General features: G+C 46.5%; 1 protein-coding gene across 3 annotated transcripts; it reads right to left on the bottom strand.

Moving 5' to 3' along the window:
- Positions 1-11,375: 11,375 nt before the first annotated feature.
- On the bottom strand, positions 11,376-23,054 carry LOC119954034 (prostaglandin E2 receptor EP2 subtype-like). 3 transcript variants are annotated; one of them, XM_038778817.1, is made up of 3 exons: positions 22,970-23,054; positions 21,269-22,094; positions 11,376-13,191 (listed from the first exon to the last, which is right to left on the bottom strand). In XM_038778817.1, exons 1-3 carry the CDS (start codon positions 22,987-22,989, stop codon positions 12,961-12,963), a joined length of 1,077 nt encoding a protein of 358 aa, XP_038634745.1. In that variant the 5' UTR covers positions 22,990-23,054; the 3' UTR covers positions 11,376-12,960. The 3 variants fall into 3 exon arrangements, with proteins under 3 accessions (XP_038634745.1, XP_038634753.1, XP_038634737.1); XM_038778825.1 differs by lacking the exon at positions 22,970-23,054 and adding an exon at positions 22,187-22,296; XM_038778809.1 differs by lacking the exon at positions 22,970-23,054 and having other exon boundaries at positions 21,269-22,298.
- Positions 23,055-23,398: the final 344 nt, after the last annotated feature.

The raw sequence follows: 23,398 nt of genomic DNA, 5'->3' as shown, positions 1-23,398 counted from the left end.
TCACAGATTCTCTCTTCAGTGACTCTCTCTCTCTCTCTCTCTCTCTCTTTCTCCCCCCCCCCCCCCCCCACCCCCGCACTCTCTCTGTCGCTTTCTCATCTCATACTCTCTCTCCCTCACATTCTCTCTCCCCTGAATGTGGCGGCATGGTGGCACAGTGGTTAGCGCTGCTGCCTCATAGTTGCAGTTTCAGTTACTGCCTTGGGTGACTGACTGTGGAATTTGCACTTCCTCCCTGTGACTGCGTGAGTGCTCCGGTTTCCTTCCACAGTCGAAAGATGTGCAGGTAAGGTGGATTGGCAATGCTAAATTGTCCCTTAATGTCCACAAGTTAGGTGGGGTTACTGGGTTATGCGAATAGGGTGGAGGCGTGGGCTTAAGTAGAGTGTTCTTTCCAAGGGTTGGTGCAGACTCGATGGGTCAAATGGCAGTGCAGCCTGTGAACTATGAGTTGGATAAGCCGGCCCTAAACAATAATAGAAGTCACAAATAAATTAATGTGATAAATAAACTCAAGAGTTGATAACTGTGTAAGGAAGAGAAGCTTCCGCTTAAGTCACCTGAATATTTTAGACACACCTGCTGATCTGACATTGCCAAAAATTGAGTGGGTAATTTTTTTTTTGTTATGCATCAGGGCATAGTGGATCACCTGGGTGCAAGCACAAATGGGTGGGACCTGACGTCCCCTATAACGGGCAACACATTAGGCTCATTAGAATACCATGTTTCTAGATGTGGTCACCTTGCAGCTTAAGGGAGAGAGTAAATGGATGACTGGCAGGCAGTTATGAAGGAGAATTCATGAAGTGAAGGGTCCCTTGAGGGCATCTTGCCCGCCAGCCAGATCTCTGTTCTGAAAAAACAGGAAAGAAGCTACAAACAGAATCCCAAAGGTAGTAATCTAGCAAAGACATGTAGATGCGGTCTCCTAATATTTATCACCAGCTCCCCATTATTAAGAATGTGGGTATCAGTCATCTTCCCCGACTAAGCATAATGGCCTTCCCAAGGTAAAAATGCCCACTGCAATAATTCTGTATGATTCTGTCTTCCTTCCCAGACAGCCTGACACCATTACGAATGGCGAAAAGATCCAACATTGTTCATTGCCATCCTTGATAATGACCATCTGTTATTCCCCTTCCTGGGCCTTCAGAAAAGAATTGGATAATTATCTTAAGAGAAACAAATTGCAGGTCAATGGGGAAATGGTGGGGGAATGGGAGTCAGTGAGTTGTTCTTGCAGGGTGTGGCTCGGAACATAAGAGGTGAATTGGCAACATGCTGTGGAAACATGCGTGTCGTAGCCTGGAGCTATGGATAGTGAATGGTGGCGGCTCCAACATCCTTTCCATTGCAAGGCCGACCATAAATCTCTCCGGCTCATATCGCCTGTCATTGGCGTACGTTGGAAAGATTTACAAGTTGATCCTCAACCTCTTTGGCTACTTTACGAATGCACCTTCCTTGGCCATCAAGCCCTGGAGTGGGACTTGAACTCAGAGCTTCTGGCTCAGAGGCTGGGACGGGACCCACTGCACCACAAAACTTCCACCTGCGTAGTTGTGTTCATTGCATTATAAAATAGATAGAGCCCTTTGGCCCAACCTGTCTGCACAAACAGACTGGTGAGGGTGCATAAAAAGATTTACAATAAAGTTTATAAAAGAGGATTATGCTTTTGTTATTTCAAAACGTAAGAAAACTGAGTGAATGACTATAGGGCTGACATATTTATCCTTCAAAACCGGGGTTTATTGACCTTCAGTGGTACACAGAGAATAAACCTGCTGAAAATGACAAGGAAGCACGGACAGCTATCCAGGCCCTAGTGATGTAGACCATTGGGATGTTACAGTGTGAGCTGATCAGGGAAGCCTTTCATTACAAGCCATCCAAGAATATTATAATAATCTGTTTATCCTGAAGAGTGGCTTTGCCATGGACAGTTTGGAGAGAGCCAACCGCAACAACTTGACAGAAGTGATCTTTCGGCAGGTGCTCAATGAAATGTCTAAACACTAACTGTTTCGGATGAATTTTAGGGCAGTTTAGACTGAGATCTATTCCTGATTTCCTAATTTAGGTGTAAGCTCTGGATCAAGAGTCATTTTTTTTGCCATTTATGCTGTTTCTTTTCGGGCTCCATCAATTTTTCAAAGTAATGGCAAGGGGTCAGGAGAAGTCCTGCTAGAACCTCAGCGAAACATCCTCATTAAATGTCAGTATATCTAATGCATAATAGTCTTCTGCACATTGAACTGGTGCTCTGGCTGCCATCATTGTCCACAACCTTCCATCAGGATCCACGATAAACATTTTCTCCTTGTGGAATTCATTCCAGATGAACTGTTCTGAAATTGAAGTACCAGCGAACTGAAACTTTATAAACCCTGATGGTCTGTGTGTGTGTGTGAAATCTTTTAACGCCGAGCGCAATGGCATGCAAGAATTTATAACTGAAGTCGTGATTGAAGCGGAGACCATTTCGAAGAATGAGGAAGTGATTGAAGGCATGGTAACTACAATTGTTTGGAGTAAATGCTAATAATATTTCAAGATTAAATGCACATGTTAAATTCCCCTGTGTGTTTTATATCAATAACTTAGAGATGGAAGCCCTGGGTTTCTAAGTAAAGTCAATGATGTATTCATGAAATCCAACCACTTTGCAATTAACATGATCATTAAATGAAAACCAAAGCATTCAAAGGGCAGACAACTCAAATGAACTCATGCTATTTTGTATATGTTTTGCTGGCAAACTGCCAGTCAGATCAACAGTAAATCCCATAGAATCACATAGAATTCCTTCAGTGCAGAAGGAGGCCATTCAACCCATCGAATCTGCACCAATCCGCCAAAAGAACCTCCAACCTATCCCCGTAACTCCATTTAATCTTTTGTTCACTAAGGAGCAATTTAGCATGGCCAACCCACCTAACCTGCACTTCTTTGGACTCATAGAATCAGAGAATTTACACTGCAGAAGGAGGCCATTCAGCCCATCGAGTCTGCACCGGCCCTTGGAAAGGGCACCCTACTTAAACCCACACCTCCACTCTAACCCCATATAACCCCACCTAACCTTTTTGGATACTCGGGGCAATTCAGCATTGCCAATCGACCTAACCTGCACATCTTTCGACTGTGGGAGGAAACCGGATCACCCGGAGGAAACCCACGGAGACAGAGGGAGAACGTGCAGACTTCACACAGACAGTGACCCAAGCCGGGAATCGAACCTGGGGCACTGGAGCTGTGAAGCAACAGTGCTAACCACTGTACTACCGTGTCACGACTGTGGGAGGAAACTAGAGCACCCGGCGGAAACCCACGCAGGGGCGGGGAGAAAGTGCAAATGCACACAGACAGTCACCTGAGGCCGGAATTGAACTTGGGTCTCTGGTTCTGTGAGGCAGTAGTGCTAACCACCGTGCGGCACAGTGATTTCACAATCTTGGGGAAATTCAGACAGAGTGGGATTCTAATAAATTAACTGTTGGAAATAGTGTGCGGATATTTTTCTTTGAAATTGTTAATGCAGCTTCCAGCTCTGACAGAGTCCAGTCCTATATTCTACAATAAATACGTATAGTCCTATGGAACATGGTCCCTCACTCACTTTTCACTTCCATTTATTTATAAAATTCGAATTTAGCATCAACTAACCAATAGGTTTTCATTTATCTCAACCTTTCTGCTATTTTCACTCTTGACGCTTGCACTTTTTCCTCAGAAGATCCTCATCACTAATAAAGGAAACACAGAGCCACTTGTTGGGCTCTGTTGAAACCACACAGAAGGGTAGGAGTAAACATCCTTTGCTCAGAAAGGAATATTTACCTACGTAATCAATTCATAAACCACATAATTACATTCCAACTAAAATTCAAATGAGGTTTAAGAGGCTGAAATTGCTTTTCTGTGCACGCACCGGGAGTGCAGGCACAAATTGGGCACGGGGATGGCAATTCAGGGCACAGGGTTTGCATTGCAAAAATGCAGCTGATGTCCGGCTCAAGGTTTACAATCTGGGCATCCCAAGGGAACCAAAAGATCCAAAAATGCCACTTTCATGACAGGACTTGCTCCTTTCACACGGGCAAAACTGAATTGGCAGCACTCCCTAATTCTTCAAATGGGTTGAAAGCTTTCAGGTTAGTCAGTGAACATCTCCACAGGCCTGGTTTATGCCAACAGTGTGGTACAGAAAGCCCAACTCTGCGCAGAGTGGCATTTTAGCACCTACATGTTCTGCCGTTAATGCCATTTTGTGATTATGCCTTAAATTTACATTGTCACAAGAGTACTGCACAAAAGCATGGATTTGTTCTTAAATCTCTGGCACGCGCCTTGATTCTGATTCTTCTGATTCAGAGGTGATTCCAGGCTGACACCTGAGGGAAACTTCTATTTTCTTCTGACTTTCAGCTGATTTTCATGCTGTTTTATTTTCTAAACTTGTCCCCTTTAGACGTTCCCACGGCTTTGTCCTTTCCAAAGGAAGGGCTGTCACTGCTGCAGAATTGAATGCATCACCATTTTACAATATCATAAAGCCCAGGTGCTGCGTTCCAGATCATAACAACTTGAAGCAGTCTCCTAATCTCCCCTCTGGTTCTTTGGACAATTAAATTAAATATTAGTCCTCTGATTACCAACCCTTCTGACAGTGGAAACAGTTTCTCCTGATTAACGTCGTCATAGTCCTTCATAATAGATGTTTGAGGGTGACGGGTGAGATTAAGAACAATGGATTGACAGATGTTCTATGCAAATAAAACTTCATCTTGGTCTTGCACTAGTCTTTAAGCCTGAAAGAAATACGTAGTTAAATGAGTCATTCACATTTGAAGCTGTTTATAATCATGCCGACTAAACATTTCAGTTACTTTCTGCAATGAATTATATATTACAGAAGCTTTAACAAGGGTTAAAAGGTTACAAAACCATTTGACACAGAAAAATGACTCATATTGGATAATAACAACTGTGAGGAAATTACGTGACTATTTTCCATCAATTAGAATATTAGATGGGTATAAGCAATTCCAAAATGAAATGAAAGTGCTGTTTGAACCATCCTAACCAATCCAAAGGACAGCCAGATGAAATGATGAACAGAAAGAACAAAGATTCATTTTTATACAGTACCCCTGAGACAAATTGCTTTAAAAACATTCATTTGTTTCCCATTATGCTGAGCATGGTCTGGAGATTGAGAAGTCGTATGACTAAGGATTATTCAATTGATTCTTGACATAGAAACATAGAACCATAGGAAGTTTGTAAGCATAGAATGAGGCCATTTGGCCCAACATGATTGCTCCAGCTCATTGCAAGAGCAACCAACCTACACCCACATCTGGAGCACTTCAAATTGTTTCTCTTCAGATAATTAGCCAATTCTCTTCTGAATGCCTCAATTCAAACTACCTCCACCACACTGTCAAGTAGCACCTTCCAGATCCCAATCTCTCGGTGCATAAAATGTTCTTCCCCATGTTGCTGTTGATTCTTTTGCCAATCACCTTTTATTGGTATTCTCTGATTTCCGATCCTTTTACAAATGGGAACAATTTCTCCCCACCTAATCTGTCGCGACTTTTCGTGATTTTGAGCACCTCTGTCAAATTGCCTCTTAATGGCTTCTTCTCCGAGGAGAACGACCCCAACTTCTCCAAACGGTTCAAGAAACTGAAGCTCCTTATCCCTCATGAAACTTTTCTGTTGGTGGCATGGTGGCGCAATGGTTAGCACACTGCCTCACAGCGCTGAGGACCCGTTACTGCCTGTGTGGAGTTTGCACACTCTCCCCATGTCTGCGTGGGTCTCACACCCACAACTCAAAAGGTAGATGAATTCGCCACGCTAAATTGGCCCTTAATTGGAAAAAAAATGAATTGAGTACACTAAATTTATTTTAAAAAATGAAAATTTTCTGCACCCTCTAACATGCTTTCTCGTCCTTTCTAAAATATGATGCCCAGAACTTTTTTTGTTAACATATTCTTTCGATGTGGGTCTCATAGGCTAGGCCTGCATTTATGGCTTAATTGAGAAGGTGGTGGTCAGTCACCATCTTGAATCTCTGCAGTCCATATATTGTAGGACCATCCACAATGCTATCAGGTAGGTAATTCCAGGATTTTGACCCAAAGGAACAGCGATAAAATTCCAAGTCAGATTGGTGTGTAGTTGGAGGCGAACTTCCAGGTGGTGGTGTTCCCATGCAGCTGTTGTCCTTGATCTTCGAGGCATTAGAGGTCATGGGTTTGGAAGGTGCTGTTGAAGTAGTCATGGTGAGTTACTGCAGTGCGTTTTGTAGATGGTACATACGGCTGCCACTGTGCTTCGGTGGTGGAGGGGGTGCCACCAAGCGGACTGCTTTGTCCTGGATAGTGTTCAGCTTCTTGAGTGTTGTTGGATCTGCACTCATCCAGGCAAGTGGAGAGTATTCCATCACACTCCTGACTTTACCTTGTAGACAATGGGCAGACTTAGGGTAGTCAGGAAATGAGTTACTTGCCACAGACTTCCCAGTTTAAAGCCACAGTGTTCATATGGTTGGTCCAGTTCATTTTCTGTTCGATGTGGAATTTCAGCGATGCTAATGCCGTTGAATATCAGGAGGAGATGGTTGGATTCCCTCTTGTTGGATTTGGCCATTACATTTGTCTGGCATGAATGTTACTTGCCACTTATCAACCCAAGCCTAAGAGTAGGCCAAGTATTGCTGCATGTGGACAAGGACTGCTTCAGTATCTAATGGTGCTGAACATTGTGCAATCAATACCAAACATCAGCACTTCTGGCCTTACGATGGAAGAAAGATCATTAATGAAGGAGCTGAAGATGGTTGGACCTAGGACACTACCCTGATAAACTCCTCTAGCAATGCCCTGGGATTGAGATCATTGACCTCCAAGAACCACAAACATCTGCCTTTGTGCTAGATATGACACCAACAAGTGGAGAGTTTCCCTCAGATTCCATTGACTTCAATTTTGCTCGGCCTCCTTGATGTCAGACTTGGCCATATGCTCCCTTCATGTCAAGAGCAGTCACTCTCACCTCACCTGTTGAGTTCAGCTCTTTTATCTCCATTTGGACCAAGACTGTCATGAGATTAGGATCAGAGTGGCTGACAGAATCCAAACTGAGGGTCATCGAGCAGGTTATTGCTGTGTAAGTGCCGCTTGACAGCACTGTCAATGACCCCCTTCCATCACTTTGCTGATGATTGAGAGTAGACTGAGGGGGTAATTAGCTGGGCTGGATTTGTTCCGTTTTTTGTTGACAGGGCACACCGTGGCAATTTTCCACATTGCGGGATAGATACCAGTGTTGTAGCTGAACTAGGACAGCTTGCCTAGGGGCATGGCTGGTTCTGGGGCACATATCTTCGGTACTATAGCTCAGGGGGTAGCACTGTTGCTTCACAGCGCCAGGGAACCAGGTTCGATTTCTGGCTTGGGTCACTGTCTGATTGGAGTCTGCACCTTCTCCCTGTGTCAGCATGGGTTTCCTCCGGGTTCTCCGGTTTCCTCACACAAGTTCCAAGACATGCTGTTAGGTGATTTGGACATTTCGAATTCTCTCTCGAACAGGCACTGTAATGTGGCGATTAGGGGATTTTCACTGTAACTTCATTGCAGTGTTGGTGTAAACCTACTTGTGACTATAAAGATTATTATACTTATTATTCAGCCAATGGTTGCTGTGGCTCAGGAAGTGTCCAAAGCAGCCAATCTGCCACGGTAACGGGTGGGATCAAGTAGGAGGAGAAAGGAAAATCTGTACTGGATTCCAGACAGGAAGAAGTGGATGTTGGAAAAACATTGCGAAGGGTTGGGATTCTGCCTAAAGTCACAAGAGTCTTATCCCAGTCTTCATAAAATTCCATGGGTGCGATTCTCCAGAAACATTTCTAGGTGTTGTAGCGAGCGGGAATTGCTGCAAGCTTCCCGGCACTCGGCCCAGTGAGGCCGGCAATGCTATTCAACATTAATTGCTCCACTTAATGAGGCCTCACGGGCTTCTCGTCCCCAATGCCGGCGCGCCAGCTGATTCGCCAGAAACGCGCTCGCCAGCCCCCCGCTAACAAAGTCGAGCAGCACTTAAGCTGCACTTGCTCAGCCAAACCCCAGCCAGCTCGCAACAATGGCGCCGAGAAGACCTGCCCCAAGATTTGAGGATGCTGACCTGGGGAGGCTCCTGGACATGGTGGAGGCCAGGAGGTATGCCTTGTTCCCCCGAGGGTCCCGGGGTGGGGGGGACACAAGGCAGCCAGTGCTGCCTGGGACGAGGCGGCAGCAGCTGTCAGCTCGGGGAGTGTGACCAGGTGGACTGGCCTCCAGTTTTGGAAGAAGGTCAACGACCTACCGGGCAGCACGAATGAGTAGACACCAACATCCCGCCCCGCCAAGGGAGTATTCCCCCCAAATGACCCCCAACCCTCCCTTCAAACCCCCCCTTCATCACTCCTTCCACCCCAACCCTCCCTTCACACCCACCCATTCAACCCTCCCTCCACCCCAACCCTCCCTTCACACCCACCCCCACAATTGTGAACTACGCATATGGCAAGTAATGCTGTCTCTGTGTCCCTTCAGGAAAAGCTCTCCCATAATCGGCGGGAGAGGGCCGAGACTGGCGGTGGAGTGTCGGACCTGAGAATCCTCACCCCCTTCGAGGAGCGGGCCCTGGAGGTGACTGGTGTGGCCGAGGACAGGGCGGTCACCAACCCGGAGGCTGGCGGACGTTGCAGAGGTGAGGGACCACCAGACTCCAAGTGGAGGACCTGTCAAAACGTGAGTTGTTATTGCCTTACTGACTGACCCATGCCTCCCACTGAGCACATGCCCATTCTCCTGCATGTCCAGCAGCTGACCCATCCCGGGCGGCCCCCTCTCCTGACTCCGGGGAGAACACCTCGAAGGAGAGCTCCAAGGATGCAACTGTTATAGTCGTGGCACAGCTGTCATCCCCACCCTCCACCAGCGCAGACACACACACCTGGGTGGGACATGTTAGTGGTCAGGCTCCTGGGGCACAATCTGGTGAGCACCATACTGCTGCTGATGCACATCAGGTGGAGGCAGGAACTCCCAGGCGAGTTAGCAGTTGGAGGTCTGCTGGATCCCTGGACCACAGCCTGATGCTGAGTCTCTGGATGAGTTACCCCTGGGCTGATGGGGACGATAGGGACCAACCTGAACATTCAGAGGGACGTGTCAGTGTCACTCCAGCAGATCCATCGCCGATTGGAGGAGTCTCAGAGGCTATGGGCGCAGGAGTTGGCGCCGGTAATGAGTGGCACCAAGGCCAACACTGTGAGCTAGGGTGGCGACCGCAGTGGAGAGCCTGGTGCACAACATCGGCACCATGAGTGAAGGCGTCCAAGGCGTCGCACAGTCGGTGACGGACTTGGCTGAGGCTCTCGGCAGTATGTTTGCTTCATTGATGGATGTCACCCAGTACTAGGCCGACGTTGATGGGGTTCTCAGATGGGAATGGCCGAGGTACTGCGGAGCTTGTCCCAGTCGCAGGTGGGCAGGGCTGAGGCACTGCAGAGCATGTCCCCGTCACTGGGAGATGTGTCCCAGTCACCGTGGAGCATCGCCGAGGGCATCGATGTGAAAGTGCGGACTATGGGGAACCACCAGAGCGAGATGATGCAGGGGTAGCTGGGGCCCGAAACGCTACCCCTCCGTCCCAAGGTGAACCCCAGTGTCCTATGGTGAGGTGGGGGCGCTGTGCCAACTAGGCCCCGTCCCATTGGGCGGCGACGGTACCCACCAGCACTCCCAAGTTCCACCCCTCTGATGAGGCTGTGTCTCGGGATCAGCACACGGTACAGGGCGATACGGCTGTGTACGTGCCGTCGACAAGTGAGCCGGGGCCCTCCGACCCCTGAGGATGCCCACCAGGGACATCGAAGGCCGCGGGACATGGTAAGCAGATGGCTGTCTCCACCTTAGATGTGCACCCAGGGGAAACAACAAGACGTAGTAGCAGAGCTAGGAGGGCCAGGCACATTGCGCATCACTGAGGATACTGGGGTAGAGGGAGGGGTTAGGTAGGGGAGGGTTGTGGGGTCAGCACTATCAGGAATGGGGTATTGTACAGCACATTAAACAATTCTTTGCACAAACATTATGATGCCTCTGTCACTGTCTCTCCTGGCAACAACCCTCCTCCCTGTGGCACCTACCCACCCTCTGGCCGTGGACGTGTCCTGTGAGTTGTGTCCCATCCCCTTGGTGTTCGGATGTTGGCTGCTGCGTGTGTGGTGTTGACTCCCACACAGTGTCCAGGCATCAAGGTGCGATCGGAATGCTAGGCAATGACTCCCACATGCTACACGGCCCGTCTATCCATGGGAACCTACTTGGCATGTGTCAAGTGCTCACTTAACCACGATTGCCAATTCCCTATTAGCGACTGCCTTCAGCGACGCGGCCAGAGGCCTCAGCATTTGACTGGCAGGACAAGGGTTGCCCCCGGAATGCGGTTGGGATACAAGGGTCGGCATGGTGGTGCCGCGAGCGATTGCCGCCCCAGTGCATCCCCCTCACCCTCCCACATTGGCGAACCCCTGCGAAGGGTTCCCCACCCCCGCCAAGCGCTGGGGTGGCAAGCCCAGCATCCCCGGTCTCTTTGTCTGTGAGCAAAGATGGCTCCTCCCCTCCTCAGCTCCCCACAGAAGCCGTTCTGCCAGGTTCACGTTTGTTAAAAGGAGTATTAATCGGTGCCAGCGTGACCACTTGCTTTGGAGGCCGGTAAATGACAGGAGGCTGTTGGATGACGGATCGCTCTCGTTGATTTTATGGAAAGGGGGATTAAGTGGTGAGAATTAGTTTCTCGCCACGCTACGGCGAGATTCCAAATTAGCCTACGGGAGCAGGCTGGTTGCATCGCAAACTGCTGTCTGGCGCGGTCCCGTTTTTTGGTCTCTCCCGCTATTCACCGGCCTCGTTACGCTTGAGCACGGGTGTAAGGAAGCCGGAGGATCGTGCCCCGTGACTATTCAATTACTATGGGCCTTCTCTAAAACGTTCCATGACTTTTCCAGGTCATTTACAGATTCTGTAATGCTTGCAGCAGGAACCCTATGAGTGGTTCCTTTCTGTTGTTGCAGTATGTTCGAAATCTTTACTGTGTCAACTGAACTTTCTTTCCAATGCTGCATTAATGTGTGATTTATGGGCAGAAAAAGATCAACTTGGTTCATCGGGTCTGTCTACTGCTATGATGGCCAAAGCACCGTGACTAAACATTTCCCTCCCTTTCTGCAGCCCCCCCAACACCACTTCAGGCATGAAATCCCCTGTGAGGGGCAAATAAAAAATACAAGGGCCTGCATATTTATAGAAAAGTTGTTTATAACGCATTAGAAAGGTTCCATTATGCAGTGTACAATCAAAAACAGAAATGTACATTCACTATGCAAGTTGTATATTAATGAAACTTCAGACTCATGTTGATAGACCTGCATCATTCATAATGTGATGTACTAGTAGTATGCAAGTTCAGTTTGTAATAGCTTTAATTAATGCATTTGAAACTTTTTATGAGATACACATATCAGGGCTTACTCCATCAGCTGGTTTCAGAACCAGACTGGTCTCAGAAGCAACTGATCTATAAATGAGCTTGATGTTTTACTGTGTAAAATTCAGCTGCAAGATCACCAATGGAAATTGAGTCAAAATTCCTGCATATTTTTGGATGACCATGTCATACCACATACAACGTTCCAAATCAACTCTGCATGTTTCAAAAGCAAACATGTAGATGTTTTATTATCCCGCTGGACATCTGTAAAAAACAAACCAAGACCAACAACTTTTTAACTTAAAAAATACACAATATAAGTCAATTTTTGACTGAGTGAAAGAAGGGGTTTTAACTACATGATTCACAGTAACTTCATTGCGGTGTCAATGTAAGCCTACTTGTGACAATAATAATAAAGGTTATTATTCAAATAAGGAATCTATGCCAGATATAAAATGTACTTTCAGTAGATTAGAAGAGAATTTTTTGCCAAACACTTGAATTCTAATTGATGTATCCAACTTCATTTTCCAGCTACATCCAATACCGGACTTTGGTAGAGAATTATCAACTGTTCAGTTGCCCTCCATTTGGGACTGTCATGTGAATCTGTCCCAGCGCAGAGAGACAAAACATCCATTAACTAATTATGAATCATACTGCCCTGGTTTAGCACACTGGGCTAAATCGCTGGCTTGTAAAGCAGACCCAGGAAGGCCAGCAGCACGGTTCAATTCCCGTACCAGCCTCCCCGAACAGGCGTTGGAATGTGGCGACTAGGGGCTTTTCACAGTAACTTCATTGAAGCCTACTCGTGACAATAAGCGATTTTCATTTTTCATATCATCCTATAATCCCAATTCAACCAGCAGCTTGGTAATAGGTAACAGTCGTCAGTCTTAATGTAGGGATGGTTTAATAAAAACAAAGAATAAATAATTATTTTTACTTTGGTTGCAAAGTTTGGCCTGTGTTACAGATTTTAACTTTAAAACCCTTATATAATAGACGTAGCAAAACACACCTCTATATATTAACTGGAAGCAAACTGAAAGATAAAGGGCTGAGAAATGTAAAATGTGTATAAAAATATTAATTGACATTATCTTTGCAGAATTTTAATTCTGAAATTAAAATTATGAACATCACAGTACTTTTCCAAATATGTGAAAAATCAGAGACATAAATATAATGTTTGGCAGTCAGTGTCAGTATGGTCATCAGGACTAAGTCTTCAGTACTGCTGTTTCCCTTGCCGATGGTTGTGAACTGTCCTGCTGTTCAGTGTAACAGTAAGGAAGCAGATTGCTGTGCAATCTCTTGTCGTGTGCCACAGTGTGCACCTTTTTGTGCAACAGGTTGATTGGTGATCGCTAGATTTCAGAAACATGTTCAAACACAGTTAAAAGTATCAGGACTGTCTGCTCCAAAGTGACTCTTGTTTGAATGTTTCAATCTTAAGCACAATATCCTGGACATGGTCTTTTTAACCTTTGATGTATTTAGAATAATAAAAACCCACGGGTCAATTATTGGATTAAATGACATGCATCGGAGAGCCTGAAGGTCAGCATCATGGTTTTGCGACTGTTCTTCATAGATTGCCCCGATGTATGCACGAACCTAGAATACATAAATAAACAAAAACACAGAATTACATAAAATATACAACAGAGAATTATGCCTTCTATTATCCTCCTTTCTTTCTTCCCCGTTTAACTCCTTCTGCCTCGTGTTGGTTACTTAGCTTCAATGCTTTTCCATGTAGTAGTGAGTTCCACATTCTCAGCACTGTCTGGGTAAAGAGGTTTCTTCTAAACTCTCTGCTTAATTCCTTAGTTACTATCTTATATTGATGGATTTGAGTTTTGTTCTTCATGCATTTAGAGCTGTATTAGGTCACTGTGCCTTCTCTTTTCAAAGGAAAGACAGCCGATTTGCCTGATACCAGACTTCCAAGACCACAGCCACTGGACACGGCAGGAGGCGTCCAGCAGGGCAGCTGGAAACACTTTACGGCTGCCCAAAAGTGGTCAAATATACTTGCAGACTCATGGGAGCCCCTGGTTTGTGACTGACCAAAATGAAAAAAGGTTCATTCAGGAAGGCACCAAACACATTGGGAAACTTTGTCAAGCACACACACAGGCCACGTTCATTGAATGGCCATAGAATACAGTGCAAAGGAGGCCATTTATCCCACCAATTCCGCACCAACCCTCTGAAAGAGCACCCCACCTAGGACAAATCCCCTGCCCTATTCCTGTAACCCCAACTAATCTTTGGGCACTAAGCGGCAATTTAGCAAAGGGCCAATTGACCTAACCTGCACACCTTTGGACTGTGGGAGGAAACCGGAGCACCCGGAGGAAACCCATGCAGACACGAGGAGAATGTGCAAACTCCACGTAGGTTGGAATCGAAACCAGATCCATGGCGTTGTGAGGCAGGAGTGCTGACCACAGTGACACCGTCTCACCCAGGTTGAGGCGTCAGAGAGAACGGACAAGCCTTCCAACAACACATCTACCAGGCCTTTCAAAGTACCACTTGCCCCGCACGTGGCAGAACACGCATCAGATTTATCATATTGGAGTTTCAAAACCATTCTTTATGGACTCTGAAGTACAAATCATTTAAAGAAAATATAAGTGATTTTTTTTGTCTTTTTTATTAAAATATTTTCTTACGCTGTGGATTTAAAAGACAACTTACCAACTGGCAGCAATTTTGTTACATTTAGATGTTGCATTTTGATGAATAGTAGATGAAACAGAAAAATAGCCAAGAATACCACTTTTACACTTTTCAATTAAGTAATTTGCCTGGTATTTATTTTAAACAATGATTCAAACAGCCTGAGGGCCAGCAAGAATGGGCAAAATTTGCCACTGTGTCTCACATTCAAATTTATAAAACGGGGGTGGCATGTGGCGCGGTGGTTAGCACTGGGACTGCGACACTGAGGACCCGGGTTCAATCCTGGCCCTGGGTCACTGTCTGTGTTTGCACATTCTCCCCGGGTTTGCATGGGTTTCGCCCCCACAACCCAAAGATGTGCAGGGTAGGTGGATTGGCCAGGCTAAATTGCCCCTTAATTGGAAAAAGAAATAATTGGATACTCTAAATTTATTTTTTTTTAATATTTTTTTTTACAAAACCTGTTTCAGGGACTTGAACAGGGTCAATAAGATTAGAAAAGTAAATGTGTGGCTCAAAAGTTGGTGTGTGAGAAATGGGTTTTAATTCATGGCAAATTGGCACCAATACTTGGGAAGGAAGCTGTTCCGATCAAATGCCGTTCACTTAAATCAGGAGTTCTCAACCTTTTTAACCCATGGACCCCTTTTCCTCTTAATTTTTTTTTGTGGACCCCCATAGCCATTCCTAATCCTTATATTTTGTCCGATGACTAAAGTCCATCTACCTTACTGTGAGGGTTGGAAACGGATCAGCGGTATTTTCGTACGTTGCCAAACATATTCTAATATGAAAAGTAATGAAAAAAACTTTTTACTGACTAAATTGAATTAAATTACTCTAAAAATAACCAATTCATATCAAATATACACAGTTTCTAGTGATTACTGTGTTAAATCATTCATTAAACTTGTCAAGGAGAAACGATGGGTGATTTTCACCTCCGTTTGTTCTAGGTAACTTTAAATTTACGACACTGTCAAATGTAAAGTTTTTCTTCTACCTGATTGCCATAAACAATTCATAGCTACATGAATATTTCTACTTTTAGTATTTTAATATGGCGTAGATTACTGTAAAAAATTAATTCTCAGTAATAACAATTGTTCTGAAGTAGAATTGCTCTATGGACCACTAAAATATCACCCTGGACCCCCAATTCGGTATTTTTTTGTGTGGACCCCCAGTAATGTTACATGGACCCCCAGGGTCCATGTGGACCCCGGTTGAGAACCACTGACTTAAATCATACTGGGACCAGAGTCCTGGCAAATCATACAACTAGGGCTGTCGATGGGAGTAATCTATTGGTCCTCAAACGGTAGTTCAGTAGTAGGGCACAGTATAAACCAGGAAATACTGGGGAAATAATGGGTGATTCTAATATCCATATAGACTAAATTAATCAAATTGGCAAGGGTAGCCTCAAAGAAGTTTATTGAATGTATTAGAAATTGTTTCCTAGAACAATATGTTGTGAAACCAACCAGGGAGCAGGCTATTCTGGTTCTGATATTGAGTAATGAGGCGGGATTAATCAATGACCTCATAATTAAGGATCATCTTGGGAAGAGTGATCATATTATGTTAGAATTTCATATTCAGTTTGAGAGTGAGAAACTGGAGTCAGATACTAGTGTTCTGGAGTTCAACAAAGGTAATTACCTAGGCATGAGGACAGATTTGGTCCTCGTGGACTAGGCAGGAAGACTGAAAGGTTGATGAGCAGTGGCTGTTGTTTAAGGAGATATTCAATTTCTCCCAACAGAGAGGATGAAAGATTGCAAGTGGGGAGGGGGGGAAAGCATCAATGGTGAAGCAAGGAAGTTATAGATAACATAAAGACAAAAACTATGGTTGGAAGATTGGGAAACTTTTAAAGATCACAAAGGGTTATTAAAAATGTAATAAAAAGAGCAAAGGTAAATTATGAAAGAAAACTAGTGCAAAATATAAAAAAGGATAACAAAAGTTTATCTCAGTATATAAAAGGGAAGAGAGTAGCTAAAGTGAATGTTGTTCCCTTGGTGGATGAGACTGGTGAGTTAATAATGGGAAACAGAAATGGCGGAGATACTAAATCAATATCTTGCCTCAGTTTTCACGGTGGGGGCACTAGTACCATCCCAATAGTAGTAGGTAATGTAGAAGTAATAGAAAGGGAGGAATTATACAATCATCATCAATAGGGATAAAGTACTAAACAAATGATTGGAATTGAAAGCAGACAAGTCCCCCAGGGCCTGATGGCCTACATTATAGGGTCTTAAAGGAAGTGGCAGCGGAGATAGTGGATCCATTGGTTATAATATATCAAAATTCTATGATGCGGGAAAGGTTCCAGTTGATTGGAAAAATGTTAATACAACACCTTTATTCAAAAAGGGAGGGAAGCAGAAAGTAAGAAACTATAGACCAGTTAGTTTAACATCTGTCATTGGGAAATTGTTAGAATCCATTATTAAGGAAGTAATAACAGGACACTTGGAAAGTCAAGAAGCAATCCATCACTCAGCATGGTTTTATGAAGGGTAAATCGTGTTTGACTAATTTGCTAGAGCTTTTTGTAGATGTAACAAGCCAAGTGGATAATGGGGACCTCTAGATGTAGTACATTTGGACTTCCAGAAGGCATTTGATAAGGTGCCGCATAATAGGTTAATACACAAGGTAAGATCATGTGCGGCACGGGGTAATTTATTAGCTTGGATAGAAGACTGGCTAACAGACAGAAGGTAGAGAGTTGGGTTAATGGGTCTTTTTCTGGTTGGCAAGGTGTAACTAGTGTGGTGCCACAGGGTTCGTTCCTCGGGCCCCAACTATTTACAATCTATATTAATGACTTGCATGCAGGGATAGAAGGTGCTATGGCCAAATTTGCAGATTGCACTAAAATAGGTGGGATATTAAGTTGCAATGAGGAAATAAGAAATTTACAAATAGGTATAGATAGGTTAGCTGAGTGGGCCAAAATTTGGCAGATGGATTTTACAATGGAGAACTGTGAGATTATCCATTTTGCTTAGAAAAATGGAAAGGTAACTTATTATCGAAATGGAGAGAAACGTTAGAGTGCTTCAATGCAGAAGGATCTGGGTGTCCTCATGCATGAATCGCAGAAAACGTGTATTCAGGTACAGCAGGTAATAAAGAAGGCAAATTGAATTTTGGCATTTATAGCTGAAGGAATAGACTATAAAAGTAAGAAAATGTTGCTGCAACTGTACAAGACATTGGTGAGATTGTACCTGGAGCATTGTGTGCAGTCTTGGTTCCCTTATTTGAGGAGGGATGTAGTTGCATTACAGGAGGTTCATTAGGTTGATTCCAGAGATGAGGGGTTTGTCTTATGACGAGAGATTGAGCAATTTAGGCCTGTACTCTCTTGTGTTTAGAAGGGGAGGTCTAATTAAGGTATTTAAGATGATAAAAGGTATTGACTAAGTGAACACGGGCTGGATTCTCTGGTTCCCCCAACCGCGTGTTTCTTGGCGGTGCACTGTTGTTTGGCGGTGTGATTCTCTACTCCCGCTGCTTGTCAATGGGATTTCCCATTGAAGTCACCCCACACCACCGGGAAATCCGTGCACGGGTTGCGCTACCAGCGGGAACAGGGAATCCCAATGGCCAGAGAATTCTAGCTGCAGAGCGGATGCTTCCTCATGTGTGGCAATCTAGAACGAGAGGTCATAGTTTTAGGATAAGGGGCAACAGATTTAAAACAGAGACGAGGAAAAATTATTCTCTCACAGAGTGGTGAATCTGTAGAATTCACGACCCAGAGTGCGGTGGATGTGGGGACATTGGGTAATTTAAGGAGGGGATAGTCAGATTTTTAGGGTTATGGAGAACGGGCAGGAAAATGGAGTTGAGGCTGAGATGAGATCAGCCCTGATCGTATTGAATGGCGGAGCAGGCTCGAGGGCTGAACTGCCTACTCCTGCTCCTAGTTCTTATGATATTAGATGAAGTGGAGTATGCTTAAAGCAGAGGTTGATGGATTTCTAGATAACGATGACATTAAGGAATACGGGAATAGTGAGGGTAGATGGTTAAATGGCGCATCAGGCTCGAAGGGCTGAAGGATCTACTCATGTTCCTATGATGTCAAGGGAACACTATACATACATTGGCAACTTCATAATTAATTGTATGATTGACAATGATCCTTCTGACCTCATGTGGATCAAGGACAGGAAAATACCATGTAAATTATGAAGAAATAACGTAAATACAAATCTATTCAGGAAGCTTAACATTTTCACCCTTAAATTTTTAATCATTTTAAAGGTATCTATAGTTATGTCGTATTGACAGTATTACACTTATGAGGTTTACAAGGTTACTATGCTTGGGACTGTATTTAAAATGTTGGGGTAAAATGAATGGGGTCATATGATCTGTTCTGAAGTCTGCCTAACAGCAAGCCTGGTGGTTTGTTTGTTAGAGATCAAAGGAAAACATAGGGAAAGAAGGTGCAAGTTGAAGACAGTGGCAGCAGCCGGTGGGCTAACAGGGGACACTCAATCACCAGTCCCAGAAAGGTGTTAAAAGCTGTAGAGTTGTGCTGTAAACTGCCCGTTTGTTTCGAAGATGGAAGAGCGTTAAGGGTCGAGGATAGCTCATTAGCAATTCTACCTGGAGACAAGGCCAATATGTTTAACATTGCCATGGGAAAGGGTGCAGAGGAAGGGATTTTTGAGATCAGTGAACAGGCTTTCCTACAAATCAATGAATATCCTTTGCCAGGCAGTACTTTTATGTGGAACAGCAGGGATAAACGGCTGCTTTGGTTTTGAGCTACCAAATGCCGGAGGGAGATGGTCTCTACACATAGAGTTTATGAAATGAAATGAAAATCACTTATTGTCACAAGTAGGCTTCAAATTAAGTTACTGTGAAAAGCCCCTAGTCGCCACATTCCGGCACCTGTTCGGGGAGGCTGGTACAGGAATTGAACCGTGCTGCTGGCCTGCCTTGGTCTGCTTTCAAAGCCAGCGATTTAGCCCTGTGCTAAACCAGCCCCTACAGTGCAGAAGGAGGACATTCAGCCCATCGAGTCTGAACCGACCCACCGAAAGGGTACCCTACTCAAGCCCATGCCTCCACCCTATCCCCGCAACCCAGTAACCCCACCGAGCCTTTTGCATACTACGGGGCAATTTAGCATAGCCAATCCACCTAACCTGCACATCTTTGAACTATGGGAGGAAACCCTCGCAGACACGGGGAGAAAGTGCAAACTCCATACAGACAATCACCCGAGGCTGGAATTGAACCCGGGTCCCTGGAGCTATGATGCAGCAGTGCTAACCGCTGTGCCACCATGTCGCCCACAAGGGATACAGCCTGCAGCTACCTAAGGATTCTGGGAAATTTGTCTTGAGACAATCATCAGAACATGTTTTACTGCTGGTGACAGATTTAAGACATTCCAAAATCTGAGGAAAGCGTCTGGAGACAGTTGCTTGAAGCTACTATCAGGAAATGAGGTGCAGGAACCCATTGGAAGCTGGGAGCAACTGTGGAGTGTTTGCTATAGCGACTGCTTGCTATAGGGGCCAGTTTAGCTCCAGTTGACTAGACCACTGGCTTGTGATGCAGAGCAAGGCCAGCAGCATGGGTTCAATTCCCATACCAGCTGAAGGCATTGCCCCTTGCCTGAGGTGTGGTGATCCTCAGGTTAAATTCCCACTAGTCAGCTTTCCCCCCTCAAAGGGGAAAGCAACCTATGGGACTATGGCAACTTTACCTTTACCTGCGATAGGGACTGTAATTCCGTGGAGTGCGCAATGGCGATAAGTGTTAAAAGGGCATGTTCCTTTCTGTAGTTTAAAGAATAAGTTGCCTCCAAAAAGAAACTCGCGTTTAGTCAATAAAGCTTTGTAATTTGTTCCAGTAAAAGTTTTAAAATGTGAAATGGTGTGTTATTCTTTCAGCTACCAACTGGAAATTTGAATCTCTTTTTAAAAGTTACAGGTTTCTGGGGATCATAATGGTGGCATCAGAAATACATCTGATATAATTTAGCAATAATTAACTGTGACACCTAGATATTGTATAGTTTATTAATGCAGGTTAAGACTCCTCATAATTTTAACTCAACCAAATCAACTGAAATTCTAAATCAATATAAGTACCCGTAACTAACTGAGAATCAGAGAGAATGTCAGGTTGAACAAATCTAATGGGACATGTAAAATTCTAGTGATAAATGAATTATTAATTATCTGACATGCTGTTAACAGGTGACGGTAAAATACACTAGCTTATGATTATAGCTAAAGTTCTTTGTCATTGGCATTATGATTATTTTCTTCTACCCCTTAAATGTTATGAATCCTCTAGATTTTATTAACCTATATGGGGCAGCACGGTGAAACAGTGGTTAGCACTGCTGCCTCACAGCGCCAGGGACCTGGGCTCAATTCTGGCTTCGGGTGACTGTCTATGTGAAGTTTGCACTTTCTCCCCGTGTCTGCGTGGGTTTTCTCCGGTTGCTCCTGTTTCCTCCCACAACGCAGAGATATGCAGGTTAGGTGGACTGGCCCTGCTAAATTGCCCCTTGGTGTCCGAAAGATGTGCGGGTTGGGTGCGTTACAGGGTTGGTGGCTGCACTTTCAGAGGGGTCAGTGCAGACTCGATGGGCGGAATGGCCTCCTTCTGCTCTGTAGGGATTCTATGATCCAATACTGGGGATAGTCAAGCTTTTGTGCGCGCTCTGGATTGCTATCGTAAGCTGGTCTGAAACTCTCAGCACCAGTGGGTGGAATCTAAAACTCGCGCTGACCAACTCAGCACTGCTGACTTTGCCCCCCCCCCCCCTCTTTATGGATCATACAATTCTGAAAGTGAACTTTTGGGAAGGTACGTTTGAACGAACCCCCCCCCCCCCGCAATAAACATCTTCCTTTCGTTCGCCCCGTTATCTCCTTGCAAAACAAACAGGGTCAGATGTTAAGAGGCTGCACGGATTGCGGACAGAGAGCTGACAACTCACCGTGACGGGCACGGAGCAGGCGACGAAAGTGATGGTGACGATGGCCAGGAGAATGAGGTGATCCACCTCCTCGGCGGGGGGAGGCCGCTGGTCGCCGCCGGCGTGCACGGAGCGGGAGCACCGCCGCGTCCTTTGCTTCTGGTACATGCGGCAGAGGTTGACGATGACCGACACGTTGCACAGCAGGGTGGAGACGATCAGCAGCTTGAGGAGGACGGCGTAGGACAGCGAGTAGAGGCGGTGCTGCAGGCTGAGCGGCTGGCCCCCCATGCGGATGAAGCACCAGGTCCCCGGGCAGTACTGGGCGACCTGGCCGACGCCCATCAGCGGCAGGCAGCAGAAGAGGCCGCTGAAGGCGCAGAAGGCGGGGATGGCCAGCAGGCCGCAGCGCTTGCTGGCGTGGCGCCGGTACAGGTAAGGGCAGCCGATGGACAGGCAGCGCTCTAGCGCCATGGCCAGCAGGATGAGCATGGAGGTGAGGCCGAAGAAGGCCATGGCAAAGGCGCAGCAGTGGCACAAGCCGAGGTCCCGGAGCGAGCGGCCCGTGCTGTAGGCGGCCAGCACCATGGGGCTGACGAGCAGGGTGCCCAGCAGGTCGCAGACGATCAGGCCGCTCACTAGGATGTGGAAGAGCGACGCCTTGTTGCGGCTGTCCCGCCGGTGCGCCGCCAGCACCACCAGCGCCAGCACGTTGCCCACCACCCCGGTGGCGAACATGACGGCGCTGACTGCTGGCCCGGCCCCCACCGTGATGTTTGCAGATTTCTCACAGCTCCCATTCTCCATCCCGAAGGAGTCTTTCCCGATCATTGCCACCGTTCCTGATCTGCAAACACACACACACACACACACCTGGTTAATGCCCACCTCACAACAGTGCGGCATGTCTCAGAGACATGGAGGTAGAGAGCTCCATACCTGGTGCCACATGTGGCTTTGACATATTCCACCTCCCTGCCCCAGTCTGGGGGCTGAGACTAACGTCAGATTGGCCATCACCCAAACCCCTCCAACTTCAAAACACCCTCCCTCTGTCACCCTAACAGCACGTCGTGCTCACCCGTCTCCTCCGTCCCTTCTCTCCCTCCCCTCTCCCCCCCATCTTTCCCTTCCCTTCGCCCCATCTCTCCCCACTCCTTCCCCTCTCTCCCCCATCCCTCCCTCCCCTCTCTCCCATCTCTCCCTCCCCTCTCCACCCCCATCTTTCCCTTCCCTTCGCCCCATCTCTCCCCACTCCTTCCCCTCTCTCCCCATCCCTCCCTCCCCTCTCTCCCATCCCTCCCTCCCCTCTCCCCCCTCCCTCCCTCCCCTCTCTCCCATCCCTCCCTCCCCTCTCTCCCATCCCTCCCTCCCCTCTCTCCCATCTACCTCTCCTCTCTCCCATCTACCTCCCCTCTCTCCCATCTACCTCACCTCTCTCCCCCTTTGCTCCCATCTCTCCCCTCCCTCCCATCTCCCCCCTCCCTCCCATCTCCCCCCTCCCATCTCTCCCCCTCCCATCTCTCCCCTCTCCAACCCTCCCTCCCATCTCTCCCTCACATCTCCTCCCCTCTCTCCCCCTCCCTACCCTCTCCCTCCCCCCTCCTTACTCTCTCCCTCCCCCCGCCCCGTCCCCTCCCCCCCTCTCTCTCCCTTTCCTTCCCTCCTTTCTCCCCCTCCAACTCCTCCTCTCCCCCTCTCTCCCCTCCCCTCTTTTCTCACCCTGATTGCCCGTCCTCCATGCTCCCTCGATTTTCACTTTGCCCTCTCGAGTCTTGCCAACTTGGCCAAGTCTGCGGAGTTTGTGGAGTGGGCCAGGATAGCGAATGGTTGGAGAAGCGGCTGCATGTGTGGGAGGGGACAGGATGTGTGCAGCAAACCGCTTTCGGTGAAGTAAACACAACCTCTTCTGGCAGCAAATCGTCAATACGGGGCAGGGTGACACACGATTCGGTGTCGTGACCACATACCTGAAAACGGAACCCCCCCCCCCCCCCCCCCCCACTTTTTTCCATGTGTAGAATGAATGTAATGCGTGGCGTCTGCTGTGAAAACCTCTCTGTAGTAACAGCAATTATGTCAACATGACTATACCGGGGGATCTAACCTCTGATCTGGGCAGCCAGAGACCAGTTGAAAACATCTGTTGCA

Source organism: Scyliorhinus canicula, chromosome 2, assembly GCF_902713615.1.
Source record: "Scyliorhinus canicula chromosome 2, sScyCan1.1, whole genome shotgun sequence".
Classification (NCBI taxonomy): domain Eukaryota; kingdom Metazoa; phylum Chordata; class Chondrichthyes; order Carcharhiniformes; family Scyliorhinidae; genus Scyliorhinus; species Scyliorhinus canicula.
Note: the sequence above shows the minus strand (reverse complement) of the source record. Positions and strands in the feature narration are given on the sequence as shown.